Here is an 18,906-nt window from a genome sequence, read left to right on the forward strand (position 1 = left end):
GGCCAGCCCCTGCCCCGAGACCCCCAGACGGGGTCCCCTTGAGAGAAGCAGGGCAGGCGACGAGAACGGGCTGGGTTAAACGCAGGCAGGGAGCCGCAGTGTCTGCCCCGGCAGCAAGGCCGGCAGTGGCTCCTGGTCCCCAGGGAGGGCGGTGGCAGCGGCGGGGCTGTTGGCTCCGTCCCCCCGTCCGGCGATGAAACAATAGGAGGCGGAGGAGGCGGAGGACGGGGGAGGCCCCGCTCCTGCCGCCGAGCCTCTTCCCGAGCGCGGGGCGGCGGCGGGGCCGACACTCGGCTTCCTGAGCCGGCAGCGCCGGGCACCGCGCCACGGGGCCGGGCCCGCTGCCGCCGCGGGGCGCCCCCAGCCCCGCTCCCCCGCGCCCCGGGCGGCGGCAGGGGGCGCTGCCGCCGCGGGACGGCCCCCGCGGCCGCCGGTGCGCGGCCGCACTTCCTGCCGGCCCCGGCGGGGCGGGAGCTGTGCCCGGCCGCGCCGCCCCCCGCCCTCCCCCAGTCCCCTCCCCTGGCGCGGGGCGGCGGTAGCGGCGGCGCCGAGCCCCGAGCTCGGCCATGGAGGCGGCGCGGTCCCCGCCGCCCGGCGGCTCGCCGTCCTCGTCCTCCGCCGCCGCCGCCGCCTCCTCCGCCGGAGCCTCGGGCGGAGCCGAGCCCGAGCCCGAGCCCGGGCGGGGGCCGCCGCCGCTGGGCCGCAGGCACAGCAACAAGCGCTTCACCGGCCTCAAGCTCTTCGGGCGCAGGTGAGCACCGGGCGAGGCGGGCGGGCGACAGCGGGACGGCGGGCGCTGCCGGACGGGCGGGCTCCGGGCAGCGCCTCTCCCAGCGCCCCGCACCTGGCGGCGGGGTGGGGGCGGGCAGAGAAGGCCAGTTCCCGGGGCAGGGGCTGGCCACTGGCGGCCGGAGCATCCTGAGCGGCGGCCGTGGAGCCGCTGCCTCGCCTCCGCCCGCGGGAGCCTACCGCCGCCGGGCAGCTGTCAGCCGGCCGCGTCCCGAACCCGCCGCGCCAGGCCCCGCGGAGGGGGCCGCCGCCGGTTATAAAGTCGGCAACCGGCTGAGTGCAGCCGGCGAGGGATGTGGGGTGCACTGTGGGGATGGAGGGGGGTGAGTTCGCGTTTTCCTCCTTTTGAGCTCTTGCCACGAGGAATGGGAAGTTGGGAAGCATTGCCTGCACTGTGCCCGCTCTCCTCCTCGGACAAGTCAGAGTCTCATCCCTGGAGGATTTGTTTCCACCTGCTCAGAACCACCTGTCTCCATCCCTGCACACCCGTTCTATGCTTCAGCTGCGAGACCGGCAGTCCTGCAGCACCAGGGCAATGGCTGTGCTGCTCCTGTGCTGTCTGCTGGGATCCAGCTTCCAGCTGCTGGGATCCCACCTTCACTCGCTTCCTCCCTGGGGTCAGCCCGGCTCCTCATGCTTCCCACAGCCTTGCTGTTGGCCTCGTGGGATTTGGGGGATTCTCAGCTCCTGTAAGCAAAGGGGCGCCCTTGCCATCCCGGGATGTGTAAAAACATTGAATAACTGAGGTCTGAAGGGACCTCTGGAGGTCACCTGGTCCACCCTGATGCCTCAGAGCAGGGCTGAACTTGATCAGGCTGCTGATGTTGGGTTTTGAGTGTCACCAGGTTGGGGACTGCACAGCCTCCCTGGGCACCTGCTCCCATGCTTCAACTCCTGGGGTTTTTCTTCCCTGAAATCTATTCAGTGTTTCCCTTGTTGCAGCCTGTGTCCATTGTCTCTCAGGTTGTCGCTGTGCTCCTCTGGGGCAGTGTCTGGCTCAATCTTCTCTGTACCTTCCCATCAGAGAGCTGAAGACAGTAATAATATTCCCCCTTAACCTTCTCTTGTGCAGGCCAAACCACTCCTATTATCTCAGCCTCTCCGTGTATTTGATAACTCCTGCCCCCAACTGTCTTGATGGCCCTCTGCTGAACTTGCTACAGCATTTTTGGCATACAGGATACCCAAAGTGGGATGCAGTGCTCCTGGGTGGTGTCAAAGGTGCTGGATGGAGGGGAAAGACCCCAGTTTCAGCCTCTACAGCCAAGGTGGAGCTGAGACTGGAGTGCTTGCAATGTCACCCCATCAAGGAGCGGTGCTCTCCTCTGCTCTGGTTTCAGAGCTGGTGGCAGTGGCTGCCTGGAGCTCCTGGTGGTCTCTGGCCTGTCCCAAATACTGCATGGCATCTCTGGCTCCCAGGGCTTCAAGCTGCCATTCCTGCAGAGTATATCAGACCCTACACCAAGGGGAAGTTCTCCACGTGTGAACAACCTTCTGCAGCGTGGATGTGTAGGGGAGAGGCAAAGTGGAACGGGCGGGAGGCTCTGAGCTGGAGGAGCCAGCACACCCGCCAGGGTGGCTGGAAATACCCATCAAGTTGTTTGGTGCATGGATGATTCTCTCTCTCTCCTCCTGCTGATGGTGGACCTGGTTTCCTCTGGCTTGGGTGATGAATGCAGCACCCAGAGCTGCAGGGGAGTGAGGAGAGATTCCCATGGGCCTCCAGGAAGGAAGAGGCTCCCACACGTGCCCGTGGGATGTGGGCTTGGTGGGAAGCTGTGCAGGATAATTGGCTACATGCTGTCAAATTTGTGCCCACCTGTGCGTTGGAGCTGAGAGTGATGTGAAGTTCTACCTTCTCCAAGGGAATTGTGGGAGAAGGTTTTGCTGCACATTCTTTTGGCAAAAAGTACAGCCAGCTCCTACCTCACAATTGCTTTCCAGCAGCCATCAGTGAGGAAATTTGCACCCCCTTTGATTCTGGGCTTTATAGCCAGAGCAATTGTGGCTGCAAAGCAGGTCCAGAGGAAACTTAGGCAATGGGTGGGTGCTTGCCCGCTAGAAGTGATGAGTCTCTGGAGAGCCCCAGCTTCAAGGAGAGAGGTCTCCTGAGGTAGCCATGTGCTGCTGGGCTCTACCTGCAGCAACACCAGGAGCCATGGTCACAGCCAGGTGAGGGACAGGTCCACAAAATGGCAAGAGAGCCCACCTTGTCCCCAGGCCAGGTGAGCCCTGAGGGGATTTGAAGCAAAAGATGGGTGAGCCCCCAGGCTCTAGCCTACAATGGTATATTAGTTCCCTGTGTTTTGCAAGCAGGCTTATTTCTGTACCTTGTAATTGTCTTACAGGAGGGTGGAGTAATTGGCTCCAGAGCTGATGGAGACAAGTGCACAATATGTGCATCCGGGCCATGGATGGGTAATTCTTTTAACTGGTCTGATGAAGAGATTGGGGCTGATGAGATAATAGGTGGTTAGGATTAAATTTATTTCTTAGGTGCCCCATTTCTTGGGCTGTGAGTGAACAGCACAGTTTACCATTTCCAGGGAGAACTTAGGGAGGGAATATGAGCGCTGGGGACAAAGCCTCTTTCTTGCCATCTTTCTTGTGCTGGAGAGGTGGGATGCTGAAACGGATCTTCTATGTGGGCTTTAGGGTCTTTAACACATCCTTCTTCAGAGGAGGTATGTGTGATGGCCAGGTCTGCTGTAGCAGTGTAAGCAGGGAGTGTAGCTACCATTGGGGCAGCTGGTGAGTGGTCGCCTTGCAGAGAGCGTGGGACCAGTTTTCGGCTGTGGCCCTTTGGCAGGCTCAGCACTGGAGCCTGCATGAGCCCGGGGCACCTGCTGTTGCCCCAGGGAAGGTCTGTGGGTGGCATGGTGTGTGGGTAAACGGCACTCGAGAAACTGAGCCGAGCACCCGCCTACGTCTTTCTGGGATGTCGTTTGTCACTGTCTTTCTTTCAGCTTGACGCTCATACCCGTGTGAAAGCTGGGGGAAGATGTGCCAGTGGGACTGTTGCCCAGCCTTCCTCATCCCCGCTGTGTGTGGAGGGTACCGCCACGTCCCCTCAAACCTGCTGGCCCCTGGCTGGTGTGCAGGGTTCCTTTCCCCTAGCATGGGTGTGGTAGAGGGGCTGTGTGGTGCGGTGAGCCCCAGGCGCCCTTGCAGAGGGTGGCGAGTAGCCTGAAGTTTGCTATCTGCATGCTGGCAGGCTGAGAGCAGCGCTTACCTCAGGACAAGCTTTTTCACAATGCACCTTGCTGCCAGCTAGCTGTTGAGCAATCCTCCTCCTCCATGCGTGCAGCTTTTGCACGCCTCTAGCTCTGAAATCTTCCACCCTCTGCTCCCCATCCAGCTCACGGGTGATGGGTGGCACTAGCTGGGCCCAGGCCAGCGACACCCGTGGGAGTTCCCAGCTGTCCCCTGCAGCGACACCTGGGCTCGTTTTAGGGCAGGTGGGGTGTGCTGGGAGAGCTGTTCCCGCTGCCGGGTCTGCTCTGCGCTCTTTGCTCCAGGCCTGACCTTCTGTGGAGTGGCTCAGGGACTTTTGATCTTGGCAGGGGAAAAAAACAAAAGCACTGGGCATGCTGAGCAGCTGTGCCTGCTGGCAGCCAATGCAGCCTCCCGGTGGGACTGTTGGAATGAGGCAGGGAAGGATGAGAGTGTAGGGGGGCCTGGCTGCTCCCGGAGGCTGGGGCCCTCCCCAGCATGGTCCCTGCCTGCCACCTGCCTCATCTCTCCAGCCCCAGGTAGCCGCTTGTGGCTCCGCTGCCCTCCTGGGATCAGAGCAGGGGCTGCTGCAGCACCGTGTGCCCGTGCTGGGGAAGGTGGCAGGACCTCTAATCTGCTTAGGAGCTGGAGCATCCCTTCCAGGAAACCCTGTAATCTCCTCAAGGGGCTGAGTGGAGGGAGGACAAGGGACCTCTTCCCTCCTTTGAAAAAAAACAATGGGAAGAGAGAAGGGCAGCGGAGCAGTAGGAGGGCACTGGAAGTCGGCATGAGTCTTTGCACGGAGACACTGTTGAGAGAGGAGAGGCAGAGCCACGGATGTTGCAAGGGGGGACAGTTTGGGGGCTGTTTGATTGCATGGGTCCTCCTGGAGACTAAGAGCAGGTGCCTACAGGGTGAGGCTGGCACTCTGGGATGGGGGGGATGCTCTCATAGAAGGCAACCTGAGCTCTGGCAGATAGTGCGGGATGCAGTGTAGGATTTCCTTCTCTCACCATGGTGTCGTGCCTGGGGAGCAGACAATCTCCCCAGAGACTTGGCAAAGACTCTGAATATAACTTCCATCTCTTGTTTCTTTTTCCCAGGTGACTCTGTGAGCGGAAGCTCCTGAGTTAGCTTTCAGCCACATATTCGCTTGCTCGCTGGCTCCTGTAAATGGGTGCTGACTTTGAGATGCTGTGCTCAGGAGCAGTGCTAGGGCTGCAGGCTGAGGCTTAGATTCCTCGACCCTTGGGCCCATAAACCTTCTTTTTTCTAAGAGAGGGGGACTGGCAGGAGGGGAATTTCTTCTGCTGGAGACTTTTAGACATAGGGACTCTGGTGCAGGACCTACTCAGGCACATGGACAAAGTGTGGAAGTAGGAGAAACCTGTCCTGCTGGTTCTTGAGCTGGCACCAGGCTCCAAGGGAATAATTGCCTCTGTCTTTGCAATCCCGAGTCCAGGAGCTTTCCCTGGGCCAGCTTTCCAGTATTACAAAAGTAATACCCCATGTTTCTGCTGCAGCTTGCAGGCCCGGCAGCAGCTGCAGTCTCTCTGGGAGCTGCAAGGCTTTCTTCTCCCCATCAGGCTGTCAGGTGGAGGGTGAAGTTCTGCCAAGGCAAGTGATGTGACAGCGTTGGCCAGGCCAGTGCCCGGGGGGATGGAGTCCTCCAGTCTGTGCCAGGTGCATGTGTTAGACCCAGCAATGTTTTCCTCCTGCCTGTGGTTTAGGGTTTGATGCCTGGGGGTGTTAACCTTGTAGTTAACTGTCAACTCTATCCCCAGGGGAAACTCTTCCTCGTCGCACCAGGGACCGGCTGAGAGGACCTCTTCCCAGTCCCTGCTGTCCCAGACAGTAGGAGTTCATGTGCCTTCTGCCTCAGCCCTGCCTGCTGGGCAGGTTGTGCCGTCTGGGTTTGGCTGCCAGTTCCAGTTTCTACCTGCAGCTGTTGCTCTTGTGCCTGGGAACGGCCTGCCCGAGCTTTGCCCATCTCATGGCTGTCAGCCTTTCTCAGAGGTTCAAGGCCTGGGGAAATGATCTAAGCATCCCCTGTCTCAGAGGAGCCCTGGCCAGCCATCAGGGACTGGTGGGAGCTGCGGACCTGTTTCTGGGGGACTGGGGCATGCTACCCAAGATGCGGGTGCAGGGCAGTGGGTACATGGCACTGGTGTGGAAAACCCCTCTCTGCAGCTGCTGGAGGGCTCCCAGCAGAGAGGCATGAAAATCCCACCTGGGACCAGCAGGGAAAAGCTCGATGTTCGTCCTTTCCTTGGCTCCCCTTGCCTCATCTCCCTCGCCCTGCTCGCCAGCCACAGCTGGGCTTTGCAGGGCAGGAACGGTCTCGGCTCCAAAACGCGCTGTGGCTTTGCAGCACGTCACGTGTCCCTGCTGGCTGGCTGTCCCAGGAAGTCAGGGCAGCAAATGAAGAGGCTCATTGCAGAGGGTTTTCCCCTCGTTTTGGTGCAGCTCGGCTCCCACAGGAAAACGTGGGTGCCGGAACAGCCCGTCCCTTGCAGTCCAGGTGCGGATTCGGAGCCGGAGGACTGGGCAGCTCCTACCTGCCTGCTCCCCCCTGCCTGGGGGGGTGGGTCTCACCTCTTCTCCCTGGCAGGGTTCGCTGGTGGGATGAGGATGGAGAGTTGTGGGGCAGAAGTACCTAAGACAGCTCGGAGCCTCTTCATGGGCTCCCGGCCTCTGGGCATGGACTGTAGTCAGCCCAGAGAGGGAGCAGGGGGAGCTGGCCATGTGCTAGCCCCTCCGTGTGAAAGTTCCCTCTCAATCAGATTATCTGTGTCTCGTCCTGCCTTGCCGCCCTGGCCCTGGCTGGGAGCTGCTCGGATCCAGCGCTAAGCCTCTTACTGCCCAAGCCCGAGGTCACCACGCAAGGGGACATGGCGTGGGGCACTCTGGCAGCAGGTGCCCGACAGCTGCCGCTGCTGAGATGTGGCGGGGGGGGATGTTTTCTGCAAGGATTTTGCATCCATCAGAGGCTGGCAGATGGCAGGATTAAGAGGCGTTGGGGATTCTGTCCCATGAGAGCTGCCAGGGCTGGAGGCACCCCTCTCTCCAGTGTGGCTCCCAGCAAGGCTACAGGTTGGCCTGTGGCCAGGAGATGCTCCAGCAGAAGCTGCTGGCAAGGACCCCCTGCCTGGGCGCAAACAACAGCATTACCCGCCCACAAGTTTTCTTGTTGTTTGAACAATGGAGGAAGCAGATGTGGTGAGGGCGGGTGTCAGAGGGCTCCCAAGAAAGGTGCTCCCCCTCTGCACTGGGTCAACAAGAGCTTTGCTCCCTGGCTGGCGGTGGGTCGGGGCTCCCAGGGCTCGGTGCCCGTGCGCAGGGGCCAGAGGGCTGGAGCTGCCCTGCCCTGCCCAAACAATGCTCCTCCATGCAAGGCTTGGCGAGTGCTTTCGTGATTTATTTGAAATTCAAATCCATGCCCAGACCCAGCGGTCGAGGTGAAGGCTGCCAGGAGCTGGGCCAGTGCAGAGGAGGAGGGAGGGAAGCTGGGCTCCCTCTCTGTGCCAGCCTGAGCCATGCATCCTGCAGAGGTATGGGATGTGGGCACCCTTAGGCTCTTGCAGTCAGCTGGGTTGTGCTGGAGGTGACTCTGAACTGGGCTGGGTTAACACCCCAGAAGCTGGAGTGCGGTGCTTGATGTTCGCTGAGTGGCTCCAAATGGAGAAATGGCCTTGCTGATCCCAGCTCCGTGGGCATGTTGCCTGCGTTGACCTCTGTGGCTGACTGCAGGGGTGGTGGCGCAGGTGCCAGTGGGGCCCCTGGGGTCTGCAAACGCTGAGGCCACGGGCAGAGTGTGTGGGGTGGAGGGATGGCGCTGGGGCAGCAAAGCTGTGGAGGGGGCAGATGGTGCCGTGTGTCGGGCAGCCAGGTGTGTTTATGGGGAGGGCTTGCTGACCACTCTCTTTGTGTCCCTAGACTCCACCTGCCCCACAAAGGTGTCCTCCCTTGTGTACAGGGCAGCCAGCCTGGCCGATGGAGATCCAGGAGGATAAAGCACTGGCCGGCGGTGTATAAGTACGTGGTATTTTTATCGGCTTGCACAGGCTGTGCAGTCCCAGCAGCTGCCTCAACGTTTCTGCTCAAGAGCTCTCCTCCCTCCCACCCACGTCTCACCCCACGTCACCCTCTTGTGTCTACACTAACCAAGGCCACTGAAAGCCAGGCTGCCTGCCTGCTGCCTGTGTCACTAACCTTGTTCTAGAGGGCAGCTCGCTGCCGGACTTTCATCAGCTAGCATGGCAGTCCCTGTTTTGCTGGTGTTTGGGATGAAGGTCAGTCGAGGTCTTCCTTCTCCACATCCTAGCTGTTGTGGGCATGAGGGCCATAGCACCTGGACCCTGTGCATGCTGAGTGCTTTAAAGACCTAAGATGACAATGCTGAGAGAGTGATTTAGCCAAATGGCTGAAGCAGCCTGAAGTTCAGTAGGGCTGGGGCTGCCAGACATGGTGGGAAACTTAGGGCCTGAGAGGCAGTCACGATTGCTGGGACATAGTTGCTGTGTGGTAGCCAATACCTAGACTAGCTATGGTGTCGGGGGCTCAGGAGTGCTCCCGAGGAGAGGTGGAGACAAGTCCCAGGCCACCTTCCCATGCTCCCTGTGCCGTGGTCTTTGTGGAGCAGCATATCAGTCTGGTCAGGATTTGGCTGTGCTTGTGTGAGTGCTGTGCAAAAACGCCATGGTGGAAGACCCCCACTGAGGACTGCTGCTTCCTGGATTCTGCTAAACAGTTTCTCTGGGTATCACCCCACCTGCATGGCGTCCTGGGCCTTTCCAAGTGTCCCGCTTGGTCTCCAGCTTGTAGACAGAAAAGTCTCATGTCCCAGCGCTGCTTGGGCGTGCCCTGGGAGGAGATGTTGGGGGTGAGAGGCAGCATGGCTGGTTCCTGCTCTGCAGAGGGAGGTGGATGGGGTTTGGAGAGGCCCAGCGTGCCGTGGGTTGAACACCAGAGGGCACGGTCGCTCCTCGGCACTCTGCTCTGCAGCTCCAGCCCTGTCCCTGGGACTTGCTTCAGCTGGGTCTTGTGGCGTGTCCCCTCTGCAGGGTTGCTGGTCTTGTCTCCTCGCTCCTGGTTTTGCTTTCTGCTCTTCTGCAAGAGAGAGCTTTGCAAAGGGTCTGTGTGGAGCTTTTTTTGTGCTGCCGTGGTTGAAGTGGCCAGTGAGCTTTCTGGCTTAAGCCTGTCAGTCGCTGCCGTGGGGTGGCCCATGCTCAGAGGCAAACCTCCAGCTGAGGCAGCTGTCAGACAGCTCGCTGCACGGGCTTGCATGTCCTGGTCGAACTCGGAGCCGTATAACGGCACCTGCCCAACCTCCGCACCTGGAGCCTGGGTTGCTCCCCCTGCTCTGGTGGCCTCCGGAGCAACCCTGTGGGAGTGAAATTTGGGGAGCAGAGTGAGGCAGCCCTGTGCTACCAATCTGCAGTGAAGTGCTAGCCCACACTGGGAACGGGGAGAGGAGTCAGCTTTCTGCACCGACAGCACCCCTTCCCGCGGCATCTCCTCTCTGAAGGACCGTGCGAGGAAAGAGCCTGCTGGTGAGGCTGCAGAGGCGGGCAGACGTGGGGATGTTAGCGTGAGAGAAGAAAAGGAAGCATGTGAGAGCAGATATGCTGAGGGCATTCAGAACAAGAAGGGCAGAGGGGAAAGAAAAAATCAACTTCTGCCCTCCCATTCGTAGCAGAGGGACAAGCTGACATTTAGCAAAACTGAGAGGTGACGGATTTATATCACTAAAAGGAGTTACTTTAATTTTGACGGGAGGAGGAGGAGAAAAAGACTTTATCTTGCTGCCACTAAGTGAAAAAGTGAAACCAAAGATTAGACTTGATATCAGTAACAGGGTCACAGTTAAACCAACAAATGCCTTTTGGGTGGCAAGTCAGCATGTGCTTTGCTTAGTCACAGGGTCACGATGAAGGCTTGGGACGCAGAAATAGGAGGTGTCTTTCCTGTCTCAGCCTCAGGCTTTGCTGGGGGGTGTCATGGGGGACCAGGTTTCTTGGGGCTGTTGAGCAGGCCCCTCCTTGCAGACACCTGCAGGGGTTGCCACTTGTGCGGTTTCAGGTGCGTGGGACCAGGGTCTCCTCACTTGGAAAGCTTTGCTCAGGGCTGTGTGGGGCTGGGGAGCCTCTTGGCTCAGAGCAGTGGTTTCTGCTTCAACACAGCAGACTGAAACCTGTGACAGCGGCACGGAGAGATGAAGGTCTCCCTCACCACCCATCCGCCTGTGTGCCTGTTTGTGGGGTGAGGGCTTAGTTAAGTCATGGAGGGAAGGAGGAGAACAGCAGCAGGAAGGTTTGCCTGGGTGGCTTTAGAAGGCGGCTTTTGGGCTTTACACTCCAGCTGCCTCTAGGAAAAGGGACTTGGAGAACCAGTGACCTGGTCTCTTGCTGGTCTGCTTGACTTGGAAGGGATTTGGGGACCAGGTAGAATCTGCCCTGGGCTTCCCCCTGGGCTGTTTCCGTTTGCAAGTCTGGGTCCTGCTGGCCCAGGAGGGAGGCGGGACTGTGGTGGGGGTGAGGAGCAGCAGGCAGTGTGAGTGGGGGTCTCTGCTGTGCGTAGACTGCTGGGGACAGGAGGAAGAGCGGGGTGGGCACAGAGGAGCTGGAGAGAAGCTGCCTCAGCTGGAGGAGGGGCTGGGAAGGAAAATCACATGTCTCTTAATGGCCAGCTTTGCTCTGGACAAGCAGCTAGTTATAGCAAGATTTTAATTTCCTCTTTGATAAGTACACCAGGAAAACATCCTGCTGGTCCCAGCAAGTGGCTCTGAACAGCAATGGACTGAGGACTGTTCCTGGAGGTGCTTCTGCAGCCTGTCCACCTCAGCCTCCTTCTCCCATGGTTGCAGCCAGCACCGCAGCTGCCCTGGGTCTGCGAAGATGCTGGCACCTGCTTGGCTGCTGGTGGCAACTGGCCCTTTCCTGGCCCTGGGAAAAGGAGGTCAGAAGGACATGTACCCTGTGTAGGGAAAGGTGCAGAGCCCTCCATCCTTCAGCAGCTGCCAGCTTTGAGGGGAGAGAGGGCTGAGCAGCAGCAAACATCTGCAGCAGCAGCCTGCCCTGGGTATCTAGCTCCCCTTCCCCACCAGCGCAGTGAGAAAAGGGCCAAACACAGCCCCTGCAGCAGCTTCGGTGATGCAAGGGTTTGCTCGCCCCCAGCTCCTGCCACTTCACAAAGGCTACTGGCTCCTTCTATCGTGACAGAGACAGCAGCGGTGGTGGCAGCTCAGCCTTCAGGCCTGGCTCCCCTCTGGTTAATGGTTTCCTGTGAACTGCTTTCAAGACGCCCATCGGGCAAGGCAGCTGGCCGCCTTCGCCGCACTGGCAGCAGCCTGCCCTGATGTTTTGTTATGATCGTTTTACTGTAGTCTCCCTCCAGGCCCCGAGGACACTGGACACAGTCCAAACATACGCATGCTCCTACACACTGAGAAGAAGAGGTCCATCTCTAATTTTAGCCGTGACATGTATGCAAGAAGGGGCAGGCGGGAGGAGGCTGAGTGCGAAAGGACGAGGTCGCAGCTGCGGCCGCCCGCGCTGACTCACTATGGCCACATGCGTGGCTATCAGCTCCCATTGCTGGCTAAGTGACCAAAACCAACTGTGACTCACGCCTTGTGAGGATCATGGAGCGAGCTGGCCTTCCGCATGAACCCCCCTCCCCTCCCTGCAAAGGCCAAAGTGGAGGTGGGTTTTGTGGCCCCAAAAAGGAGCTGGGTTGTGTTCAGCCAGGAGCAGGGCCCTGAGGGGAAGCTGGGGGACCTGGATAGCATCAAAGCATGACAGGGAAGTCCCCAGCCTGGCTGTGAGGGGTCCCATGGGGGATCTGCAGCAACAAGGGGAGATAAAAAGCTCCTGAGGCATCTGTGGAGCCTGCCCAGACCAGACACTGTTGGTAACTCACGCTTTCCATGGCAGGCGACTCGGCTCTCATCAGATGTGCAAATGCCTTTATCAAAGTCCCAAGGAGGATGGGAGAGAATTGCCTCCTTGGCAAGTTCCTCCCCTTATCCTCCCCTTGCTGCTCCGAGGGAAGCAGTGGCATCCTCTAACTGCCTTGGAGGGCAGCGGGGCGCTGGCGGGGACCTCTCTCTTTCCGGGCCCCCACTGGTGCATGCGCCTCTGGCCGGGGACGAGCTGGTCTCAGGGCTGCTCGGAGAGGAAGTGCAGTTGGTTATTTTAACGAGCGCTGTCAGGGTTTGCAGTGCCGGGAGGAGGCGGAGGGAGAAGCTGAGCGCTTGCTCTCCAAACTAGGACTTGGCTGGGGAGGGCTGGCCGGTCGCTGCTGCGCGGCCACCGCCACCCGCTTGGCACCTGCAGGGACCCCCACGCCGCTCCGGATCAGGTCACGGGGGCTTTTCCCCACAACCTCTCCTTCTCTCCTCTTCTTCTTCCTCCTCATCCCCCGTGTTTTGCTGCTTTTGTTTGTGCCGGGTGGGGGATGGGAGGGGGCTGGGGGAGCCAGCCCTTAGTTCATGGGTATGGTCTGAGCAGGTGCTGGGTCCTGTCCTGCTGGGGAAAGGCAGGGGGGAGCAGACCCCAGAGTGATCCCCAAGACCCTCAGCCTTGCTGCTGCTGAGCAGTGTTTGCTCCTGGAGGCAGCAGTGAGCCTGTGGGGCTATGAGCAGTCTCTAGGGCTGAGGCAGGGGTTTTGCAAAACGCAGCAGCTGTGGTGGCACTCCGTGGCTCCTGGCTTTGAAGGGAGAGCAGGGGTGTTCCCTGCCAGAGGTGCGTTTCCAGCCGCTCAGTCTGCTGCCTCTTACGGCACCGGCTGCATCCTGCCAGCCCGTGTGGCACCGGGATGGCAGCGGGAAATCTGCGGGTGGGAGAGGGCAGCAGCATTGGGAGCCAGTCTGTGCCGCACCGGGATGGCTGGACCACAGACGCTTTGCCCTGGGATAGTTTAGGGACACAGGACACATCTCCCTTGGTGCCGGTGGCAGTGAGGTTCCCTGCTTCTGCTGGGAGCAGTGGGATGCCCTTCCCAATCCCTGCTGTGGGCTGGAGGGAGGCATGCGGCTCACAACTTTCTGTTATCGATGCTTATAGCTGAGCGCCTGAGGCTCTCTTGGCTTTGCTTTGGGAGGTGCAAAGGTTTTTGCATGCCTTTGGTGGGTTCCAAAGACTTCCCAGCCCCAGGAAGCGTTCCCTGTGCTCTGCATCTGCCACGCTGCAGCTCTGCCTTTACGCCGGGTTCATCGTCTGCTCCCTGGGGCTGCTGCCCTGGGCAGATGCTGCGTGTTGCCCTGCCCAGGGCCGCACCGTGCCAGGATGTCGTCCCCATGTGCAGGGGTAAACTCAGGGCTGCTTGGGGAGTTTGGATCAGACAGCTGGGCTGTGGGACCAGCCTCCCCATTGTGTCCTTCCTCTACTGGCGGTGCAGAGCTGTGCGGACTGAAGGAGGGAGCCAGCCCTGGGGAGTGTGGTGGGAATCTGCTAAAGAAACCACTGGCTGGGCACCCAGACTGCCAGGGTGCCCTGCTGAGCCCCCCGCCGTTTTGCTTCATGTATGTCGCTCTGCAAAGGGAGCTCAGAGGGAGAGAAGAAACTCTCGAAGTCCTTCCCAGCCTGCATCGCTGGTTCTGCTGATGGGACCAAAATAGAAACTGCATGGTGGCCTCTCCCCCGACCCCTGCTCTGCCTCGGCCCCAGCACGCTGGTGGTGGTTGCTCACCCTTAGCATTTCATCCTGGATTAATTTGCTGCCCAAGGCTTAAGTCTTGCTGGTTTGGCTCCACAGTCAAACACAACAACAGATTGTTTAAATCAGGGCTGTCAGGTTTCTTGATAACTGGGAGGCAGATTATTTACTGTAGTGGCAAATAAACTTCATAATGTTATGATGGTGGAAAGTTGTCAGGGAACATGAATTCCTGCAGCCAGCCCTGCAGCCTCCAAGGCAATTGCTTTGGTTTAAATTAAGACAAAACACTGTCTTCCATGGATTTTGGGAAGGAAATCACATTGTTGCAATGGGAACGTTACCCTGAGCCTTAGCGCTGGCAAGCTCTTGCCTTTATGAAGCATAAGTGGAGGGTCTGAGTTAGTCTGGCTGATGTGCCTTAAAGCACATCTCAGGTTCATCACGCTGAGAAGGTGGCAGTGAGGGGAGGTGGCACCAGGGTGTTGTGCGGATCTTGGGGAGAGGTGAGATGGAGCTGCTGCCAGAAGGCTGTAGGGTTATGCTAGGAGCTATAAAAAAGTCTCAGGCCCTTCTTCTCCCAGCCTCTGTTCTCCCAGCAAGCCAAACTTGAGAGCATTTTGTGGGGAAGGGCCAGGCGGGGGTGTGGTGGCCGATCCCTTTTGCCTTGCCTTGGTCGAGGCAGGGCCAGTCGGTGGGGACCATGCTCAGGTCACTGCATGGCCTTGAGCAGTTCCTTCCACCTGGCTTTGCCCCTTGGAGAAGCTTCCCATGACAAACTGCAAGGCTGTGGTATTTTGTTTCTTCGCCTCACCTACAACCTCCTACAAGGAGCTGCTGGTCCCTGTCCCTGCATCTGTCTCCTTGCCTTGCCCATTCAAAGGAGGCAGCTTAGAGGGTGCATCTCCTCTGTGTGGTGTCCCCAGCTCCTGATGGAGTGTGAATACCCTGAAAGTGGTGTGAGGTTAAACTAGTGACCGTGTCTCATCCCTGCTGTGGCCTGCATGGTGATCCACCGAGGGCACCCGCAGTCAGAAGTGATGCTGAACTGCTGATGTTGAGCCGTCACTGCCAGCTGGGGTGTGCCATGAAACTCCTCTCCCCTGAAATAAAGCCTGTGGGTGAGTTTTGCTTTTGGCCACCTTGTGCAGGGATCCCATTACCTTTTCATGTCTGGGGTGTGTCAAGGTGTTTGCATCGGGTCCACAGTGCTAGTACTGTTGCGATGCTGTGGAGCAGAGATGTGTGTGTGTAGGAGCAGGAGGCTGCAAGTTGTGCTCTTGCTCAGCTATGTGCAAGATGGGTACAAACTGGCCAAACTGAGGTCGCTACCTGTGCCTAGTGAAGCAGTGCAGTGAAGCAGCCTGGGGCTACCAGGCTGGTCAACCAAACTGCCCAGTAGCACTGACATGTTTCTGAGCAAGTTAGATGCTGCCTGGGATGCTTTGCTCTCGCTGTCCATGCCCAGTAGCCCTGGCAGGGGCCTCTACGCAGCCCCTGCAGATAGGGGTGCTGGACCTGCCTGGGCAGAGACCTGAGGGCTGGGGGGAGGTCCTCTGCAGCTGCATGCTGGTTTCTAAGCCCTTGCCTTGCTTTCTCACTAGGAGGGAGGTCTGAAGTTCTCTGGATCAACCCTGAGGCTCGTTGAGAGATAGGTGGGGATCTGTCCCCCTCTGAGTGCCTTGCAAGGACTAGAAACTGCCATCTGCAGCCTGGAGAGGCAACCTGAAGGCTGCAGCAGTAATCTCCTCCTCTGCAGTATGAGGGTGGCAGTACAACTGAGGATGTTCTTGGCCACAGATTGCCCTGGGAATGCCATGCTCTTGCAGCTCAGGTGCCTGGCCAGTGAGGTATGGTGGGCTTTGTAGGTACTTGTTGCAGTAGGTCAAATGAATGAATCCCAAAATAAAAGGTGAACGCAGCCTGTAGCTCACTCCTCACGATGCTTTGAAAGGCTCGTGATTGGGATGGAGCCTCCCGACCCCTGTGCGGGGGGAGCTGCATCTCCTTGCTTATGCTGGACGCAGCATGGGGGAGCTCCTACACTCTGTTTTATTCACATGGTGTAGGAGAGATTACAGCTGGAATGGAAATTTTGAGTAGAAACAAACTGCACAGAGTTTAGGAACTTGCTGATTGCTGCTCACCTCACTGCAACCAAAGCCCAGAGGGCTGCACCACATCTTGACCAGTGTGTTCCCTTCCTCATCTGGCACAGGGGCACCTTCCTCAGCAGACATAATCTGTGCAGGTTGCTCTTCTTGGTGCAACAGAAAGGACTGGCCAGAGAGCCCGAGGGAGAGGAGAAGTCAGTGACTGGTGCCTGAGAGCAGGGACAGGATCTCAGCAGGGGTGGCATGAGGACAGCAGCATACATGGGAAAATTGAGCATCAGCACTGAGAGGAGGGGGAGGAGGCGTGAGCTCGTGATGGAAACCCAGGCTGAAGGCAAGCGGTGGTATGTCAGCGGGGCAGGGATGAGCAGCAGCTCCCTGGATGGGCTCCTGCGCTCTTGTCCCTCAGTCCCTCTGGTGTCCTGGCAGGGAGGACACAGAGAGGCAGAAGCCCAGGAGATCTTGGTGTCACACAGGGGTGGCTATAAATAACACTGACACTTTCCCTGTGGTTGAGCTGTGCAAGTCAAGCGTCCTTGCCAGGGGAAGACAGCTTGTAAACTGAAACGGGCTCCTGTTTGCACGCTGCCAGCTCTGGTGCCGCAGCAGCTCCCCAGCAAGCTGGGACACAGGATGGGCACTCGTCATGGAGCAGGGCAAAACTCTCGGACTCATTTCCCTTGCTGTAGCCCTGTGGTTGGAAAAAATGCTTTCCAGTCAAGTAACTGGAGTTTTGCTGAAAGGTCAGGAGGAACTGATGGTGTTTTTCAAGTCCACACTTCTCTAGGGTTCAAGGCTTGTGAGTCGTGCTGCTGGCAGTGTCCTGCAGAAGGGTTCTCTTGCCACCCTTGGAGCCGGGAGATGAGTGCCAGGTTTGGCACTATATGAAGGTAACCTGGGATCTCTCTTGCTTCTGGGTGCTGGCTTGAACAGACCAGGCTGCTGGAAGGACAGAGGAAATAACAATGTAGAGCAGGGGTGTCAAACTCATTTTCACCGGGGACCCCATCCGCCTCGTGGTTGCCTTCAAAGGGCCGAATGTAATTTTGTAGGAGTAGTTACATTTATACAGTCCTAAAATTACATTCGGCCCTTTGAAGGCAACCACGAGGCGGATGGGGTCCCCGGTGAAAATGAGTTTGACACCCCTGATGTAGAGGAAGGGTTGAGCAGGACTATGGCACAGCATCCCTCTGCATGTCTATGGGCACAGAGGGCCTGTTCAGTATGGTACCTGGGAGTTTGCCTAAGGCTAGTCAAGCAAAGCAGAATAATGGAGCTGAATATCAAGAAGGTCCTCCTGATGTGGGCAGAGCCCATGCCTTGAGGGACATTGCATGTTTAGCCCTAGGAGTCAGCCTGTCTGCTTTTGGAGCTATCACCACTGCAGGAGGGACGGCTCCTAGCTGTCTGGAGAGCAGGGTCTCTGCATCAGGTAATCCTCAAGCTTTGTGTCCACTGAAGTTACAGGATGCAAGTGTTTCCTCTTTGATCCCTGCTTGACTTTCTAAGGGCATTTAGATCCTGCCACCAAGGTTAGCTCTGTGCTTAGACTCCGAGTACCCAGGGAGCTTCCTGCAGCAGCCCCTTCATCCTCCACCTCTCGAGGGCAGCACTGCTGCCTGCCAGTGCTCCAGAACATGTTCTTGCTTCAGCAGCATCTCTGCCCACCAGCGCCAGGCAGGGAGCATAGGAGGCTGAGGAGCTCTGAGGGGTCTGCTTAAGAAAAAACCTCCCAGGAGCTCTGACTGCAGATCATGAGCTGCTGACTCCTTCCTCATTCACAGAAGGAGATTGAAATGATAGTGCAAAGCTGCTTCTGAGTTGATATCCTAGTGCGTGCAGCAGTATTTCCTTTCCCTCCCACCCTGCAAATGCCAGGCTGCCTCCCTCCAGCCTCCTTACCTAACTAAGCTGAGCAATAGGCGCTGTCCTCTGTCTTGTCTCAGCAACAGACAGTGGAGATCCCAGAAATCTGTTGGTGTTAGGCCAGGGGCTTCTGGGGATTAGCTCCTTTTGGGCTCCTCTCTGCCCAGTGTGTGGTTCCCTGCGTGCAGCTCTGCTGGTGCACATCAACCCGAGGCACCCCTGGTAGTCAGTCCATCTGCTCCGCCAGCGGCAGCTCTCAGTACCTGCAATACACCATTTGGAGTTCAGACTGGAAAGAAGTTGCAAGAGATGGGTATATCTTCACCATCATATCTGCCATGTGGTGCTGTTGTGGGCAGTCAGATGGTTGCCCGGTAATAATCTTCACCACTGGTGGCCAGAGTGTGGGTCCATGTACTACTTGCAGACAGCCCTGAAGATAAAAAGGACCATAATCAGTTAGTACCCAAACATAAATGTCAAGCCAATGTTGTTCTAGCAGATTTCCTCACGAGACTGTGGTGCAAAAAGGAAGGAAGCTGTGTTGAGAGATCTTCCTGCCCATAGCAGCAGCTCAGCAGCAGTACAGCAGCTTCATGCTAGTGGAATATCTGGGGCAGGAGGGAGCATCTGTTCAGCTCATTTGGGATGGACAGTAGGTGTGCCCCACAGCTAAAGCTGGCAAACAAGGGTCTGCTGCAGTGTGCCACACCCAGGCAGCGTTCTCTCTTGGGTTTTCTAATGTTTCATTTGTTCTGGCAATTTTTAACACCTATTGGTGATGATGCAGTTTACCGTGCATCATCATTTACTGTGCACCACCCTGCAGACGATGAGGAGAAGGAACAGGAATAGAGCACTGCACGGCTGGGGATGGGCTGGAAGCAGGGTGATCGGCAAAATATGCTTTTGCCCTCCGTAAAGCTGCATGGGTCTCGGTGGTGTGATCGTTAGCTGGTGGCCAGGTAGGCCTGGAAATACCTGCATTGCTCACTGTGGTGGGACTTGAGAAATCCCTCTGAGGACATGGCACTTGGTTTTTGCTTTCAGTTCAACCAGGCTTGAGCTGCCCTGATGGTGCTCTCTGAACTGCAGATTCCTCTGGAGGGCATCGCTGCCCTTCCCTTGTTGCGCTACATTACAGAGCACAGACGTGGCAACAAGACTGTAGAAACTAAAGAGCTGGCTTCCTTGTGTATCAGGCTGGAGGAGACCCAACCAAGCCTGACCTCCTCCAAAAATACCAACTCGGCTTTGTACTCCT

At 57.9% G+C, this 18,906-nt stretch overlaps 1 protein-coding gene and 1 long non-coding RNA gene across 4 annotated transcripts in view; one reads left to right on the forward strand and one right to left on the reverse strand.

The window, feature by feature from the left end:
• Positions 1-566: 566 nt before the first annotated feature.
• Positions 567-18,906, forward strand: part of DGKZ (diacylglycerol kinase zeta) — a 46,375-nt gene continuing 28,035 nt past the window's right edge. Inside the window, exon 1 of one of the 3 annotated variants that reach the window (XM_065635167.1) lies at positions 567-751. In XM_065635167.1, the coding sequence (XP_065491239.1) occupies positions 567-751 (185 nt within the window). Of the gene's footprint in view, positions 752-12,293; positions 12,364-18,906 lie in introns of those variants that run through there. The other 2 variants (XM_065635166.1, XM_065635165.1) reach the window with 2 other exon arrangements.
• Positions 10,711-12,201, reverse strand: LOC135989785 (uncharacterized). Its single transcript, XR_010606337.1, has 2 exons — positions 11,923-12,201; positions 10,711-10,946 (listed from the first exon to the last, which is right to left on the reverse strand). It is a non-coding gene; the product is annotated as an uncharacterized LOC135989785 (long non-coding RNA).

Source organism: Caloenas nicobarica, chromosome 5 (assembly GCF_036013445.1).
Source record: "Caloenas nicobarica isolate bCalNic1 chromosome 5, bCalNic1.hap1, whole genome shotgun sequence".
NCBI lineage: Eukaryota > Metazoa > Chordata > Aves > Columbiformes > Columbidae > Caloenas > Caloenas nicobarica.